Source organism: Carya illinoinensis, chromosome 5 (genome assembly GCF_018687715.1).
Source record: "Carya illinoinensis cultivar Pawnee chromosome 5, C.illinoinensisPawnee_v1, whole genome shotgun sequence".
NCBI classification, from domain to species: Eukaryota; Viridiplantae; Streptophyta; class Magnoliopsida; order Fagales; family Juglandaceae; genus Carya; species Carya illinoinensis.
Window position 1 is genome coordinate 13,069,244 of NC_056756.1, and position 17,484 is coordinate 13,086,727.

Genomic DNA, 17,484 nt, shown 5'->3' on the forward strand with positions numbered 1-17,484 from the left:
AGCCACCGTCGAGCTTCCATAGCACGGTAGCCCTCTCCCTCTCTTTCCCAAAATGGGTTTCACCCATACACGGGTTCTGCCCCTTACCCCACTGTATGCCGCAACCCATGGCTTCCAAACACCACCTCGAGCCTTCCTCAGCCACCACCAACTCCACCGCACCTCTCTCAGCCCTCCATGCTCAGCCATGCCTCTCATTTGGCCTAGATGGACGACAAGGGGTACGGTTAAGGGAGAGGATGGCGACGCCAAGTGGGGGTGGGGGAGAGGATACCGACGCTGGGAGGGCTAGAGGATGCTAGGGGTGGGGGGAGAGAATGGGCGGACGGTAGGGGTCTTGGGCAACACGGGGGTAGAGAGAGAGAAAAAAAAAAGAATATGAAATGTGTGAAATGAGAGGGAATAGTGGGAAACGTGGGTTTTGTTGTGGGGGTATTTTTAGTCATTTCACTCAAGAACACGTAGAGTGTGATCCAGATGATCCTAAATAGTGATCGTAGAAGTACTCAATCCCACAATTCTGCATTCAATGATGCGATGAGTCTGATTCGATGGTAAAAGGTATGGTATCTCGAGCATCAGGGGTTTTTGCCTTTTGGATCTTTGATATGTTTGTTGTTATCGTGAGTAGATTTGTTTTTGGTTAAGGAAAATGCCACAATCTTCCTTGAGTTTGTTATTTCATTTTCATCCTTTATATATTTAATTTTTTTAATTTTTTGTCTTATTTAATAATTAAGAGTGTATTTTTAATGTATTAATATATTTTTTTTATTTTTAAAAATATTTAAATATGTTAAAAATATATATAAAATAAAAGAAAAAAATAAAAAAAATGAAATTTATACTAGTAGGCACACCCAATGGTCAAATTTGGGCAGCACACTAGCACCACCCTTTTGATAATTATATTCTAGCTGCCAACAAATTAGCATTGCCTGTTATTCGAATCTAACATATGCAGCTTGTCAAATGTTATTATTTGTAAAAGATCTATGAGACTTTTGTTTTTATAACTTGTATATATCATTTTTCTTTTGTATGTCTAAATTTTTGCGAGGACAACATCTTCTTTAACTTTTCTTTGACTTTATTTAAAAGTAAATATCTATATCTCTTTTTCTATTTATATTTTATACGCTTTATTTAATATTTAATTCAAGAATGTACATTCAAATACCATATCAACATCCTAGGCGAAGGTGGAGTTGGCCCCTAAGGCATTGGATTTTGTTTCCTTTTCTAAAAAATTTATGGCAATTAATTTTTTTTGTTTTATTTTGAAAAAATTAAATTAAAATATAAGATTCATTATTTCTCTTTAAGGGCTTGCAATTATATGGGTAAATCATATTTAACAAAAACTCTCACGTTCATTGGATAGCTAGCTATATGGTATGTGATTGTGCTAACTAAGAAATTTTTAAATATATGTTACTGATATACATTATCTAATGAAATACAAAATTTAGTTTATGGTTTACATAGGTTACAATTGTTAACATCGTATTTCGTATGCCTTTAGATCAAGCCCTCAACAACTTAGGTCTTTAGTCTTGGGCTTGCGAATAAAGAGAAATTACTGCGAGACGTTGGCCGGAAGTCTTCGATACTAAAGTCAATATTGCCTTAGAGAAGTGCGTAAGTTAGTAAAGAGAGTTTAGGGAGTCTAGACAGAGTTCCTGATACATGGGAATTGTCTTTTATAATGATCCCTGGAATCAAACAACTATTACGTATGTTATAAGGTGGCATCCCTACCAGGGGATGCGTTCCTTCTGCTATACTCATTTAATATGGCATGACTCTCTGTCTCATTCTGCCAAAGGATGTGCGTCATCAGATTCTTCATTTCCTACCTTCAAATGATTTAGGACTCTTCGCGATCTACACCCACATGTCCCCTTAAGGTTACCCGAGGGTTCAGTTTCAATGGGATAGCGTGCTTCTTCCCCCTTCGTGCGAGCGTGAACTTTCCATGCTTCCAAAGATGCTTGCCGACCTCTACCGGGAAACAATAACCCATTGCTTGGGTCGATGGATCACTTGGTTAGCCTGGGTCTCTCATGATATTGAACTCAGACTCTGGGCCATGAGTAAAACCCCCTAACAACAATAATACCTCTTTTATATAATTCTTATATAGTCGTTTCCATAGTTCAATCTCACGTTTTGATCACAATAAATGAAAAGGCTATATGTGCAATCACCAGTATTCATGGAAAAATATATGTTTAAAATTTATTTGTTTTTTTTTTTTAATTTTTTACACATTAATTTTTTTTATCACTTCGTTAAATGTATTTTTTAAAAATTTCAATTTAACTATTTATTTCATATCAAGAGGTATCCAGCCCTTCCAAACTTATAATCTTAGAGTCGTCCTTATCAAGAGGCCAAAACATTATTACAAGTCATTTGACCGTAATTAACTTGTGGGCCGTTGAAATTGAAAAATTGCATCAGCAATTATAAACATAAATAAACAATATAATATAATCAATAGTTGAATCGACACTATATATCAATCATCCGACAAGTTAGAATTTAATTTGTTATTTAAAAAAAAATTGATTTAATGGTTGATGGAGAATATTATCATATATATCAACGCATAATAATAAAATTACAGCGAAAAGTCTCGCTATACCTTTATTTTTCAACTATTTATTCTCAAACCATTTTAATCATTCAAAAAAAATGCAGAAAAACTTGCATAACCATGAAGTGCCATTGGCCATCGACAGCGTGCGAGTGTGTGCATGCGCGCAAATCTGTCAACAGGGTTAAGGCGAATCATGCCGGCATTAAGTGCCTTTGGGAATTAGTGTGATCAAAAGAAGTGCATTACCACCGAAAAAAGGCAAAAGTGTGTCGTGCTTGACATGTTAAAGGTAGAGGATTTTCATGAAGCTCATTATGATACTTGACCACTTGGGTGTAGTTGCCCAACTTTTGCATTGCTTGATTCTATTCTATTCTATCATTTTCAAGTGCCAATGTGTACAAAGTAATGTTGATTCTATTAACAGCAAGTTTGCATCAAGAACGGGGTAGAGAACGACCTTTTCTTAATGCCTCCAACCAAAAGTGGGAACAGAAAACCAGAGTAGAGAAATGAAAAAATGAAGGGAAAAATAATAGATGGAGAACAGTACGAGTAAATAAGCAATTTTTTGAGCTTGAGAAACAACCTGACTGCAATTACAGAGTGACCAAAGAAAGTTTGAGCTTATATTGTCAATAATCTCAGCTTCTTTCTTGTCTCACAATCAGTTAAAAAGTTGTAATACCAAGCTGGTAGATACTTCAACAAAGAAGGTTTACAAGTAGTCCGTTACTAAATGATGTACAATATATTCTACACACAGATTAACAAGCATGCAGTAATTCGAAGCAAAGATCTTCACCGCAGATAGAGAGGACGAAAAGAATATTTTAGCTCACAAAATTGTACTCAAAAGCACCACTCTTTTATACAGTCAAATCAAGCTACTAGAGAACTTAATTGCTTGTGATTCTTATGTGGCTGTGCATAGTGAACCGAATCTTTAACATCAAGGCCTTGTGCACCAACACAGAAATACTGGTTCATCAACCTCTTTTCCAAGGAATTCTGTCTGTAGTTCATCGGTGGCGCTTTACCATTAAATGACACAGATGAGCACGAGGGTCCAGCAATTTCAATACCCTTTTGTTTATAAATTGAACTAGGCGAAGAAGTTGATGATCTTGACTGACTTGAAGGAGAGTCTGCTGGATTACCTAGTTGTGGCATTGCCTTAATAACCCCGTGCATAAGCCCCAGGGTGAATTTCTTTTTGGTGGATGGGCTTGGAAGATCCCTCCTAAGAGAAAATGTTCTTTTATTGTTTGGAAAGGGGGAAAACTTTGAGTATTTCTGCCGAAGTGGGATTAGACAGTCTTCCAAGTTTCTAGATACACTGAATGATTCTAGAGAACTATAATCTCTTAATTCTCTGCTAGCAGATCTTTTCTCTTTCCTATGGGGCCAATGAAGAAGGAACTTGAGGCGCTTTGCAGCATTACGTACTGAACCTATATTCTTATTGTCCAAGGAGTTGTTCGAGTCAAACTGACTGAATTCATCTGAGCAAGCACTCAAATCCATGCTTGCCTGATCACAACTGGCATCAGATGCATTCTCAATACCCGTGTACAAGAATATCTCTGCATCGGGGATTCTGAAAGAAGTTCCAGGACTATTCCCAATACCCTGCATTTTTAGATGGGAAACAAGGGCGCTTCTTGCCTTATGATACTGGCAATTGGACATCCCTCCAGCAGAAATCAGTTGCTTCATTAGAATTTCAGAAGATGCTGATTGTGGCCGTTGCTTGAGAATATCCAGAGGGGTCAGCCCATCAGCATCACGGATGTTCAATCCAATTGATGGGACGGTCATGAGGAGTTCAACTAGATTACATTGAACGTTCTCAACAACTGCCACGTGAAGAGCAGTTCTTCCGTTATTGTTCCTGATATTGATGATGTCCTCCATGTTCACAATCTTACCGCATAACAAGTGATTCATGAGTCCAATCTGCCTGTCCAGTCTTCGGAAACCAGGGGTCCGGAAACCGGCCACTGCCATATGAAGAAGAGTATCTCCATAATTGTTTGTCAAGGAGGCTAATGAAGGAGAGGCAAGAATCAGGACCTCTACGACGGGCAAGTAGCCCCTGTATGCAGCGACATGTAAGGCTGTATTCCCTTGATTATCTGTGCAGGTTATAATATCAAAGGATGCTACTAGATCCTTCACTACCTGCATTAATTTAATCTTCAGTACACCAATGGAGTAGCAGGTTTCATGAGATCTGAAGGAGTGTGAAAAATGCAGTTATGCATCTAGTTGACCATCCACAGTCACAAACAATGGTCAAAACTTGAAGGCTTGACTAGGACAAACAGAAAACTTCTCAACCAATATTTTTTTTTTTTTTTTTGTCAGCGTAAGTAAGTCCAAACATGGTTATGGTTATAATCACAGGTATCACGCAAATGAATTTATACAAGTTGGAAGCAGTTAAGCAGCAGAGAGGACATTTGGAGGCCAAAAGGCATGAAATAACACAAATACTAAAACAAATCAACAAAGGTACCCTACAGACAGAAGCAACAAGCTACTTCACTGACAACAGGAACTTATAACATAATACTAATTCAGACTTGCATATTTTCTCAAAAGCGTTAGTTGTCATCAGTAAATCATGATTGCAACCTCTGAAATACCGCAATGACCAATTAACTTCAATAATATATGAATCAAGTTTTAGCGTGCTAGTGTGCCATCTCTACTGATGAATTTATGGAGCCGCTATTTTATGGTATTCGATGCTCAACAGCATTCCAAATACATGTTATCCGGGTTGGGTAACAGCAAGTACCTAGTAGTTGAGCCCATCTAACTCCCAAATGTAAAGGTGTGATTCTTATCAACTGACTCACAAAAGAAAAAGAAAAAAATGATTCTCGACCTGCCTGTACATATCCAAGGATGTGTACAAGTTCTATATGTATTTGCTTTCTATCCGTTATCAGGTGCATATCAATTGACAATTGAATGGTTCCTTTGACCACAGGGAATATAGCCTTGCCGTCTGAAATCTCTTTGAGATTGAACTTTACGCACAATTCCAAAAAATATTCATTTTTCAGATAAAAAAGGGGTATTTCATTCCGCTTGAAAATGAAATACCCTTCTAAGGACTTGGATGCCCTTCCGCACTATAAAAGTCTAATGCGTGCTTGAGTAGAAAATTTGTACAAACAAGGAGATGCTAGTTACAAGTACTGGACAAAGCATTGGAATCCATGAATATAAAGATAGGAAGCCTTACCTCAACCTGCCCTCTGCCAGAGGCTGTATGCAAGATTGTAGATCCCTGTGCATCCTTGAATGCTAAAACATCAGAACAATCAGCAAGAAGCACCCTTAACATATCCATATTCCCTCCTCTAGCCGCAGCATGAACAGCCCGGTTCATCATCTCCCACCTAAATTCTGGATCAAGATTACCCAACTGCTCCTCCAACTCACCTCCACTGCTAAGGCAGCACCTCGGAGAAAGAGCGAAATCAAGCAATAGTCTGAAGACCTCAGAATTCTTGCTCCTCGCTGCAGCGTAGAATATATCGGTAACACCGTATTCTCCTTCTCCAAACACAAGAAGGGGCTCTCTCTCTAGCAAGTCCTTAACAAAATCCACATCCCCAGCCGAGGCAGCAGTGTACAGAAGCCACCCTCCATAGCCAGCTCTGATCAGAGAGTTATGACCCCTCTTTGTTTCACACTCGAGAAGGAGTCTTCTAGCAACCTCGGAGCGACATTTGGCTACATCGTCGAACTGAGCTTCGTCGTCCCAGACTGTCTCCAGGCGGCGGATTCGACGAAGGGAGGTGAGCTTAATGAGGAGATTGGTGTCAAGGTGGAGAAGCTCCCTGACAAGATCATAGAGACCATTGGCAGCTGCCCAATCGATGGGTGAAGCATACCACCACTGGTCTCCGGTGCTCTCCCACCTAAGAGGGAAGTACGAAGGCGGCATTTCTTTACCGGAATTGACCAAGGAAACCAGATTTCAACGGCAAAAGTACTAAAACACTGCTTAGAGCTTATAAAGTGAAGATGAACAGGCAATGAAATTGATACTTTAAGATGGGAAAGTCCTAGAACATCGAAAATGATGAGGAATCCTGGAGAACAAGTAGAACCTATTAAGTAAACAAACAACACTCGGACTACCTGAAAGAAAGACAGAAGAAGCGCAAGACTGATGAAGACAGTTATCTGAACAGAGAGATAACTAACCGGTGCGATATTGATTTACAAAACTAAAGGAAGCCCAGTCGATATTGCACCAAGAACAATGGACACGAGAATTTGGAGGAAAAAGAGGAAGCAAAGAAAGCCATTATTGCTACGGACGAAGCCGAGCAGGTAAAGAAAGAGAAAAAAGGGGGGGCCTTTAGAAATGTGTGAACATGGTGGCTAGAGTATCTACGAAAGATAACAAAAAGAAAACGACCATCTGATCGTAGATTGTTGGAGGGTCTTTTCGTATGGATGGGAAAAAGGATCGACCGATAGCATAGAAAGATTGAGATTCCTTTGGTCCGTGAGAGAGAGAGAGAGAGAGCGAAGCTGAGTTTCATCAGACATCAGTTGGTAGGGAAATACAGTGGATCTTGTTGTTTAGTAAAGTAGTTTTAGAATTTCGAGGGAAATTAGCGTGGCGGAGTCGGTTATTCCGTTAAGTGGAAGGGCGAGACTGAAACTAAAGACCGTCAGACTGATTGCTTATGCTACATAGATACATAAGCATTATCTAACCAACAAAATTTAATAATATATTGGAACCAGACCAAGTTTTTACAAATACATTTCCAACATTAACACCGTCATGCAACGCAAGACTCAAACGAGGGCGGTGGGTTGGTCGGTCATACGTGCCTAACTCACCGTCTTTAGGGTTGACACAACTATATTTTAGTGGATCTATAAAATGTAAATAGGCTAATTATTAAGAGAGAAAGTCCCCAAGTTTCGTTGATATATTCGGAAATTGAGAACCAGAAAGAGAGGCATGTTGCTCCTCTTTCCTTGCCTTGGCTCTTTGCTCTTTGCTCTATCACTATGTCGTGTACGAACGTCCCACCATCTTTAATAACACTTTTATTGGCCAATTTGCTCTGACAAATGAATGTTACGTTTCCTTTCCTTTCCTTCTTCCCAATGGCCATAGAAGTTAACGTCTCCCGCAATGTAATCATGGGATGGAATTCATGGGCCATGGCCATTAGAAAGTCGATAAGATTTGTTGCTGTTCTGTAAAAAAATTAACTTTTTTTTTTCAATTATCTATTAATATGAGAACCTGAATTAACTAAAACTAGATCCCTCAAATTCCCCAAAAAAAAAAAAATTAAAATTAAAAAAAATGGTATGGCCACTCCAACAACCCACCAAGTAACTCCTTTTAAGAGTAATTATGGGGGAGAAAAAGTCCAAGATCCTGACAATCGACAAATGCCACGGCTCATCTACCCTAGATAAGAGTCAGCGTATTAGTTGATTCCTTTTGCTTGGTAACATCCTGACCTTTTATCTATGCTCTACTATAAATGGAAGGCCGTGATTTTATGGAATTTTATATCATGAAGTTATTAAAAAACATGAGGGCAGAAAAGATAATGATCCAATTAAGCCCATATATATTATAAGTAATGGTAGAGTAAATGAATATAAATTTGAAAATGGTTATCTTTGTTAGTTATGGTAAGAGTAAATGATCTAATTGTTATTTTTACCATTGAGCAATTTGATTATTATTAACTTGTTCATGGTTTGTCTTGTCCGCGTAATATGATAAAAGCCAAATTAAAGCATAGTAAGTGTGCAATTTGCCAAGAGCCTGATGGCATATGACTCCATTTTCCATTTAGAAAATTTGGGTTTGAAATCCCCCACCCCTCTATCAGAAAATAAAAAATAAAAAATAAAAAGTGTGCAATTTCTGAGCTTAGAGCTCCTTGTCTACAAGAGCATGTTAGGCGTGAGCTTAGAGCTTAGACATTCCCTGGAGACAAACCTCCTTCCGTGATTCCGAAAAACAGTAAAAATAATAATAACAGGCTAACAGCTAGTAATTTGTTCTAACAATTTCTTTTATTGAAACAACATGGTAATAGATAGGCACATCTTACACATGGAACGGGTATTTATAGATTACGAGTCACATTGGCAACAACGTAGATGTCGGGCAATGGTCATATACGAGGCATTGGTCCCCCCATGTTCCCCAAAGCATCAACTGAAAATTCACTGAGCTCGAACTTGAACAGTTACCCCTTTAGTAAAAGGATAATAATCATCATAAAGTGGCCCATCATTCACATGCCTGATTTCTTGGTGAGAAATTTATATATCTCTATATATCTATATATATATATATGGACTCTAACGGGTAAAAATAATTATTTGTCACAGCATGATTGGATCGGGGGCTACAAGCCCTCTCTCTCATTTTGTTCTTCTTTTTTCTGCTCCAAAAGAACAAAGAACATGTGACACTGCTGCTCCAACGTGTAACAAAGAGACAAACAGTAAACAAATATGCAATCATGTCAGCAATGAGATCCAACCTTGTAAACAGTATATGATTGGAAATAGCATTTTCCTAATGACAGGCGTAGATGTTGTCTCTAAATTGGAAAAATGTCCACAGCCCAAAGCAAAAACACACAGCATTTTCCTGAACCATACACAGGATTGCAGCCACTATTCATCAATAAATTCTGAAATGGGCCGCACCATCATGTAAGATTTTAGAGGTCCATCCATAAGCCGAATTAGAGGATAGCCTTCAGGGCAAAGCAAGTTAGCCACATTAAACACGTGATTGGGTGAGCTAAACGACGGGCTTCCCTAAAGAGTGGACAATACATCTACAATATGCAGTCATGATATGGAATCCTCACACAAGGCTTTGTGAGGTGTGGACTTTTGCAAATACCCAACTAAATGCTTCTCGCTTTTGCTTCCATCATAACTTCCATTATAATTGGCCTCAGGTAGGAATTTCCTCAACAAAGTAGAAGATTTTTCTATCTCCCTACTGTATGTACACTTTGTCTATTGCCCACGGAAAATACTTGAGAGATTTATACTTCACCATAATATCATAAATCTAAGTCAATGAGTCAGATAATAAGCTTGACCATGAAATTCTAAAGCATCACTCCTACGACTTGGCCTAACATGCACCAGACAGTTCATAGCCATTGATCTCAATAACACTAGTTTCTTTTCTTTTCCCTTTTTTTTTTTTTTTTTTTTTTTTTGCAACGTACCAACTGAGACAGGCTCTTCAGATATTCATGACGTAAGGACAGGAAAGTGAGACCAATCTATCTACATGTATATTTGTTTTTCTTAAACAGCAATCTTTGTATAAACGTGTGAGAAAAACACTCTTCCAAGCTACACCACGAGCTCTCTCATAGTCATATATAGCAATTAAAAAATGGCAGGGTCTAATTTTTTCTATATGAATATGGTCTTCGTATTCTTTCTTTCTTTTTCATTTTTTAACAAAAGCTGCCTTTTTGTATCACAAAGTAACAAAAAACAATAACATTAGCTACCTAATTTAAGAGTCAGTATCTCATTTGAATTCAGGTCTAAGAACGACTAAGCATAGATACTATGAATAAGACATACCAATCATCTAATGGAGGTACAGTGTCTTCACGGCTGCCCCATTGGAAACATCACCACTACTTTTTGAATGAAGTCATACACTTAAGAGTATATACTCCATTAAGAGAAAGCAGCATTTCAACCCTTTCAAGCAGCTTCTCACCACAACATGCTCTTTACTCAAAAATTTATAATTTTTTCATCAAATCCTCAATTCTTTCAGAGACATCATACAAATTCTTCTGTTTGACTTCATCCAATAGCAAACGACATGTCTGATATCTAGGTGTGATCCCTTGAGCAATCATCTTCTCCAAGAATTCATAAGCCCGCTCACATTGATTTGCTCGGCAAAGCCCATGAATTAGAAGTTTATAGGCTGATATATCAAGACTAAGGTTATGCTTATTGATCATGTCATCCAATAATTTACTCAGGCAACTGCCTGTTTTCCCAGATTTAAAGCACGCCTTGAGCAATGGGTAGTATGTCTGAGCATCAGGCTTACAGAGGCCTGATTTCTCCATGCCCTCGAGGACATGCAAGGCCTTTTGTTCCTGACCACGATGGCAAAACATAGCAATCACTGTATTATAGGTTGACGTATTTGGGTTGACGCCAGTTTTGGGCATCTCCACCTCAAAAACACGAACAGCCTCCTGTACATGACCGGCTCTCCCGAGAGTATGGATCAATGCATTGTAGAAGAGGGCATCCGGTTTACATCCAGCCATCTTCATTCTGTCATAAATACGTAATGCTTGCTCAAACTCCTCCGACTTTGCCAGCGAACACATGATACTGGTGAAAGTAACAACATTTGGTGGGCAAGCCTGCGCTAGCATTTCATCAAGCAGCTCATAGACTCTATCAAATTTGCCTTGTCGGCAAAAGAATTGCATGATTGTCGAATAGCTGATTACACAAGGGCGACACCCATGTCCCTTCATCTCTTGGATAGTCCAATGCGCCTCATCCACTCGATTCACTTTGCACCAACCATGAATGAAAATGTTAAACGTTAGAGCATTCGGCGAAATATGCGACTTGAGCTCCAAGAAAACCTCGCGCGCCAGCTCAACCTTACTCTCTTTGCAAAGTGTGTCCAGCAACAAGTTCATCGATTCCGTGTTCTTCTCCAACCCGAAAGTTCCCAACCGATCAAATGTCCTCACAGCCTCTTCCCATTGCCCTGCACCACAAAACCTCCTCATGACCTTCGCGACGGTGTCAGTCCCAACGAGATGACACCGATTCATTTCTTCTAGGATACTCTTCATCTTATCCATCTGTTTCATTTTACCCAATATGTCCACCAACATCTCATATGCTTCCGGCGTGTGCTTATAACCCGACCGCGACTCTGCCCATCTGAACACGCCCAATGCAGACTTCCAATCATCCTTAAACCTACGAAGCAGCTTTTCAACAAGGTCACTAGACAGCCCTATGCTATTGCACACTTGATCATGTGAGAGAGACCGAAGAACTTCATCGTCGCTGGTTCCAAAAGGAATCTTAGCTACGAGAATGTCAAGCTCAGACAATCTTTTCGAGTCTTGGCATTGTTGATGTTCGTGCCGGGTGAGGGAAGAAGATTCCGACAGAGAAGAAAGATACGAATAAGACCGGATTCGAGCAAAAGAAGCGATTACGGCACGAGATGTATCGACGAGATTGTGGATGTTTTTGGCACATTTCTCAACGCGGAATTTCATGGAGATGTGCCGAAGTACCAAGCCGGGTTTCGATTTCCCGGTGATAGCAATTTCCTCAATGAACCTAAGTATAAACGAAAACGCAGGCTGCTAGATCGAGCGAAGCGGGATTACGCGTTCGATTGATCGGAATCAAATTTATAAGAGGGAATATATATGACAGAGTTCTTCTAGTAAATCAGATTCCGTCTTGCCAATTAAATAGATTATGTACTTTGTATATCGACGACATAATTTTTTTACGAGAAAATATTTTTTTAAAAAAAACTTTAAATAGACAAATCTCAAACATTATTTTTATAAAATATAATCTCACCATTAAAAAGTGTAAAAAATCATTTTCTCTTTTAACAACACTTAGAATTTTTTTATATATATAAGGTTGGGGGTTCAAACGTTCTCCTATTTAGAGACTAGACTTTATTACATTTAGTCCAAAAGATCTTAACTAATGAAAGCTATTAATAAATACAAAAGACTTGCATGAAATTTGTTTATTTGAGACTTATACATATTAAATTTACTTTTTTATCCCCTGTTTGCACTACAAATATCATACAATGAGGCAGATTTCTTTTTAAGAGAAAAAAGAATCACAGATTCCTTTAAATTAGAGTCTATACAAATTTAATTGTAGCTATTAAAAATGAGATTATAGATGTGGGATTACAATCCATCATGCTTTCAAATTCGATGTCCATATAAGTCCATTATTGATATTGACTCTGTGATATCTCTTTTTCTTTTGAAAGATTCACTTATCTATCAATATTAATGACATAAATTGTCTCATCCGTAACCTGAAATTGTTACATGGTCTCTTATTTAATATTAATTATGAAGAGCCCAACTATTAATCTAAAAATCTTAAAAACAGTTAGATATTAATTTGGTTAAATTTTTAATCCTTAAATCCATAATATAGCCACCTTATAAACCACATTTAACTTAAGGTACAACAATTACATATCCAAGAAGTCACATTTGATCCAAAAAAAAAAAAAAACGTCCGCAAACTTATATTTGCGTGTGCGGTCTGTCACACTCAATTCATGATCACCTTAATCCATGTCTTAGTAAGACAAAACAGGACGCACCCTACTAAAGAAGGCTACTAAAGCAAACAAAGGGGCATGACGGCCTTCATTAATAAGGGGAGATTTCGGGGACTTCAAGAATGATCTTCTTTTCAATAAGAAAAATGATATTTACAGTCGTGATTATACAAGCAATAATCGTTTTGAAAAAAATGAATTAATATGAGACCCACATAAAAAAAAAAAATTAACTTTTTAATCGTAGATCCTATTCTTTTTCAAAGCGATTACACGGCGTTTGTAATTTCACGACTGTACGTAACATTGCTCTTTCAATAATACTTGGTGAGAGGAAAATGGAGAACTAAATATGGGAGTTTTATGGGAGAAAAGTAAACAAAGTTGTGAAGCCTCTATGTTATAATCTCTTCTGTTTATAGTTAATTTTAATGCCTCTGAAGTTTGAACCACACCAAATCTCAAGTTTCTCAAGTTATATAATCTCTTTCGTTATTTAATGCCTTTATCAAACCCAAACCGTAAATCTGATTCATTTTCTTTCATTTTTCACTGTTTACTATTGTATAATTTTAATGCCTCTAAAGTTTGAACCACACCAAATCTCAAGTTTCTCTAAGTTATATAATCTCTTTCGTTATTTAATGCCTTTATCAAACCCAAACCGTAAATCTGATTCATTTTCTTTCATTTTTCACTGTTTACTATTGTACGAGATCTTCGCCGTCCTTGCCCAATGCCCATTGTTGACTGCGTCCAAAAACGGGGAGTTCAGTTTCCTGAATAGGTTCTCTCTCCCGAGTTCGAAGGCTGACCGATGCCCTACCCTCACAAGCCAGGGCTAAAATTGTTTTACATCAAGAGTTCCATATAAACATGGGACTAATTCACATACGTTAATGGTATTGAAGAGAGGAAAAATCGACAGCTTGGAAAGTTGCAAGAAAGTTACCGTACATTCCAAAATTTCAATCCCATATCTAGGTCACTTTTATCTATGGCAGTTATGTTTGGTGGGGAATACTAACAAGAAAATACAGAATTATTCTCATAAGAATGTTGGCAAAGATTAGAAACTGCTGAAAGGGGAAAAAATGGCAATCAACTCATTTGAGAACCATATGCTTATATCAGTTGATATTGGCCCTCTACCATTATCTTGTAGTAAAAACGAAAGGAAATCCCTTGAACATCAAGACAAAAAACATCCCCAACAGAGACCAAAAGCTACCCAGAGCAGAAGTTTAGCCAAAAATAGCTCCAAGACTCGCAGGTTTATTATTATAAACTGCAAATGGAGTACACCCATATCTAAACCCTAGACTCAACAAGCACATACAAGACGATGCCTTGAATATTCAGGTTAGATTCAAGCATGTACGGATGCGATGTGGACAATCAAGTCAACCACACGGGTGCTGCAAATACAAAAGAGGAAAAAGGGTGTTAGAACGGTCATATAGCAGCAATCAACCCAAGGGATCTAATAAACATGTTTGTGACCATATCCCTTCCGGACAGATGACTAAATTGCTGAATAAATTACTGAATGTTCCAATGGTTGATAGTTTTGGGCATCTGGTTTCTGAAGTCTAGGTGGCATTTCATAGATTTTGAACCCTAATCTGATCGATATTAGAAGGAAGACTTTTGGGAAAATCAGAAGATTACCTGTAGCCCCACTCGTTGTCATACCAAGAGACAAGTTTCACAAAGTTTTCATTCAATGCAATTCCGGCCTTGGCATCAAATATGCTAGACCTGCATAAAGTACGTCAAGCATGCTTAAAATAACAATTTTATATCAGATCTTTACCAAGAGAAAAAAAAAGGAAGGAAAAAAAAAAAAAAAAAAACCTATTTTCCTATAATTTAACCACCAATCGTGCATCTACTCAGATTATAGCTTCAACTTAAAGAAAAGACAAGCTAATATGATTAGATTTTAAATTTTAGCATACACATATAGGTGCTTGCAAAACATAGGCAAAAGCCAAACAGACATATACAATCATATTTCTTTTATCGGTACATACACAATCATATTGAAACATTACTCTTACCTGCTGTCACCAACAAAGTCACTAGACACCACATCATCTTCAGTGTAACCCAAAATCCCCTTAAGCTTGCCCTCGGATGCAACCCTGAACATTGTCAGATAAGTATAGATTAGTATGGATATATAATGGATATGGCAGAAAAAGCCATCCTACTAGTCTTGGCACGTAATATAGTAAAGGATTTCAACATATAGGGATAAAAAATGAATTTTCGAACACTTACTTAATAGCCTTTTTTATCTCCTCATACGTTGCCTTCTTCTGAAGCCTGACAGTGAGGTCAACAACTGAAACATCCACAGTGGGTACACGGAAGGCCATTCCAGTCAATTTGCCATTAAGTGACGGAAGAACTTTCCCAACGGCCTATATAACCACAAAAATAGGCAGAAAATTATTCAAGACGCTAAATACAGCAGCACTATGGAATACTGACCGGAGAGTAATCCCATAAACATTCAGCGAGGATTGAAGAGCAATTAGCAAAAATATTCAGCGAGCATGCAATGAGTCACTACAAACATTTATATCATCAGGCAAACAACATTGTCAATAAGAATTGGTTAACTACCTTAGCAGCTCCAGTGCTGCTGGGGATAATGTTGAAGGAAGCAGCTCTTCCACCCCTCCAGTCCTTGCTTGAGGGCCCATCAACAGTCTTCTGGGTAGCTGAATCACAAAACACAGCAACCAACACCCATCAAACTAAAATCGAAAAATATGACGAGCAGAAGGATTGTCGCATGACCAACAACTTACCGGTAATGGAGTGGACGGTGGTCATTAAACCCTCGACAATTCCAAAATTGTCATTGATAACCTGTACACAAATTTCATACCACCTCAGAATTAAGAACAACAATTCAGAATACAATTTCAACCATGATACATGATCTTAAACCACATAAATCTTGATTTTAAGACAAACCTTGGCGAGGGGAGCAAGGCAGTTGGTGGTGCAGCTAGCGTTAGAAACAATGTCAAGCTCGGGCTTGTATTCTTTCTCATTCACACCCACAACAAACATGGGCGCATCCTTGCTAGGAGCAGAAATGATGACCTTCTTAGCACCACCCTGATCACCAAATAATCAAGTAAAAAACGCCACTACAAAAAATCCAACAAATCAACTCCATTTCTCATTCTCATTCTAGACAAAAACATCCAATTAAATCACGTAACACATAAAAAAGTATGATTTCCATCCATAAAACCCCAAGATTAACCTTCACTAAATCGAAAAGAGCAAACCTTCAAGTGAGCAGCAGCCTTTTCCTTGTCTGTGAAAACACCAGTAGACTCGACGATATACTCGGCTCCAGACTTTCCCCATGGGATCTCTTCCGGGTTCCTGAAGAAATTCCCACAAAAAAGGTAGCGTTTTATAATTTCTCACGACCATTTATCACAGTACAAACAAAAGAAGGAAGCCGGCACCGATCATACGATGAAATACAGAAAATGGAAACCGTTACCTGATGCCGAAAACAGTGACGGGCTTCTCGCCAAAGAGAAGGGTGTTGGAGTCCTTGACCTTGATGTCGTTGTGCTTCCAGTGGCCGTGAACGGTGTCGTACTTGAACATATAAGTCTGTCACGTACTCAATCATTAGTTGAAGCTAATTCCTAACCAGATCCAAGTTCTATCACTAACAATACGATCTGTGAAATTTTTCTGTTTCTTTTTGTTTTTATTATCTTACCATGTAGTCAGTGGTGATGAAGGGATCGTTAACGGCGACGAGTTCAACATCATTTCTCTGAAGAACAACCCTGGCAACCAAACGACCGATCCTTCCAAACCCTAAAGATCAAATCAGTACACAAACGAACAAAACCTATCAGAACCTGAAAATAGAACCTCCCAAAACAGTAGTAGAGACAAAAAAAAACACTCGAGACAAACATTTCGAGGATCGGAAACTTACCGTTGATTCCAATCTTGATCTTCTTGTTGGAGGCTGTAAAAATCAAAGCACACAGAGAGAATCAGCAAACGAAAAGATTTCAGATTACAAAACCAACGAAGGAGAAACAGGCACTTTACCCATGACGATCGGGAGAGATGGCGCACTTGTTAAGAGAGGTGAGATTTGAGAGGAGATTAGAGAGAGCAGATTCAAAAGACAACAGAGAGTGAGTAGTGAGTGAGGGAGAGAGGAATCGGTGCGCTATTTAAAAAGGAAACCGGCAACCGGTGGTTGATGGGTTGGTCACGTATCCACGTGAGAGTGGGGGAGAGAGAAAATGACCCTTCTAGTTCTGAGCCGCTCGATCAGATAAAGAAAATATCGAAGAAGTTTGAAAATGCGGAAATAGCCGCTGATGTTGAAGAAACGGGAATAGAAGATTCGCGATAGGGTTCCTTGGGAAACAAGTTGTTATAACACGAGCTATGTATGCGCGTGGAAAAGGGTTTTGGC

At 38.4% G+C, this 17,484-nt stretch overlaps 3 protein-coding genes across 4 annotated transcripts; all 3 read right to left on the reverse strand.

Moving 5' to 3' along the window:
- Positions 1-3,141: 3,141 nt before the first annotated feature.
- LOC122311917 (serine/threonine-protein phosphatase 6 regulatory ankyrin repeat subunit B-like) lies at positions 3,142-7,349 on the reverse strand. Of its 2 annotated transcripts, XM_043126690.1 has the most exons (3): positions 6,836-7,349; positions 5,865-6,720; positions 3,142-4,789 (listed from the first exon to the last, which is right to left on the reverse strand). In XM_043126690.1, exons 2-3 carry the CDS (start codon positions 6,570-6,572, stop codon positions 3,488-3,490), a joined length of 2,010 nt encoding a protein of 669 aa, XP_042982624.1. In that variant the 5' UTR covers positions 6,573-6,720; positions 6,836-7,349; the 3' UTR covers positions 3,142-3,487. The 2 variants fall into 2 exon arrangements, with proteins under 2 accessions (XP_042982624.1, XP_042982623.1); XM_043126689.1 differs by having other exon boundaries at positions 5,865-7,349.
- Positions 7,350-10,085: 2,736 nt separating this feature from the next.
- On the reverse strand, positions 10,086-13,925 carry LOC122311918 (pentatricopeptide repeat-containing protein At3g04130, mitochondrial). The gene has a single exon (XM_043126691.1). The coding sequence runs from the start codon at positions 11,941-11,943 to the stop codon at positions 10,414-10,416; it is 1,530 nt and encodes a 509-aa protein (XP_042982625.1). The 5' UTR covers positions 11,944-13,925; the 3' UTR covers positions 10,086-10,413.
- Positions 13,926-14,078: 153 nt separating this feature from the next.
- LOC122311919 (glyceraldehyde-3-phosphate dehydrogenase, cytosolic) lies at positions 14,079-17,239 on the reverse strand. Its single transcript, XM_043126692.1, has 12 exons — positions 17,109-17,239; positions 16,990-17,022; positions 16,765-16,865; positions 16,537-16,652; positions 16,313-16,412; positions 15,990-16,136; positions 15,821-15,881; positions 15,633-15,730; positions 15,285-15,427; positions 15,062-15,145; positions 14,670-14,759; positions 14,079-14,416 (listed from the first exon to the last, which is right to left on the reverse strand). Exons 1-12 carry the CDS (start codon positions 17,110-17,112, stop codon positions 14,368-14,370), a joined length of 1,026 nt encoding a protein of 341 aa, XP_042982626.1. The 5' UTR covers positions 17,113-17,239; the 3' UTR covers positions 14,079-14,367.
- Between the last annotated feature and the right edge of the window lie 245 nt (positions 17,240-17,484).

What these genes read in the sequence shown, in the direction of transcription:
- LOC122311917 (XM_043126690.1), bottom strand. Translation starts at nt 6,572, where the DNA reads ATGCCGCCTTCGTACTTCCCTCTTAGGTGGGAGAGCACCGGAGACCAG. An exon ending in CTGGCAGAGGGCAGGTTGAG is followed by an intron (nt 4,790 to 5,864) that starts GTAAGGCTTCCT and finishes AAATTAATGCAG; the next exon opens with GTAGTGAAGGATCTAGTAGC.
- LOC122311919 (XM_043126692.1), bottom strand. An exon ending in AGGCTGCTGCTCACTTGAAG is followed by an intron (nt 16,137 to 16,312) that starts GTTTGCTCTTTT and finishes TTTGGTGATCAG; the next exon opens with GGTGGTGCTAAGAAGGTCAT. An exon ending in GACAACGAGTGGGGCTACAG is followed by an intron (nt 14,417 to 14,669) that starts GTAATCTTCTGA and finishes TTGTATTTGCAG; the next exon opens with CACCCGTGTGGTTGACTTGA.
- LOC122311918 (XM_043126691.1), bottom strand. Translation starts at nt 11,943, where the DNA reads ATGAAATTCCGCGTTGAGAAATGTGCCAAAAACATCCACAATCTCGTC.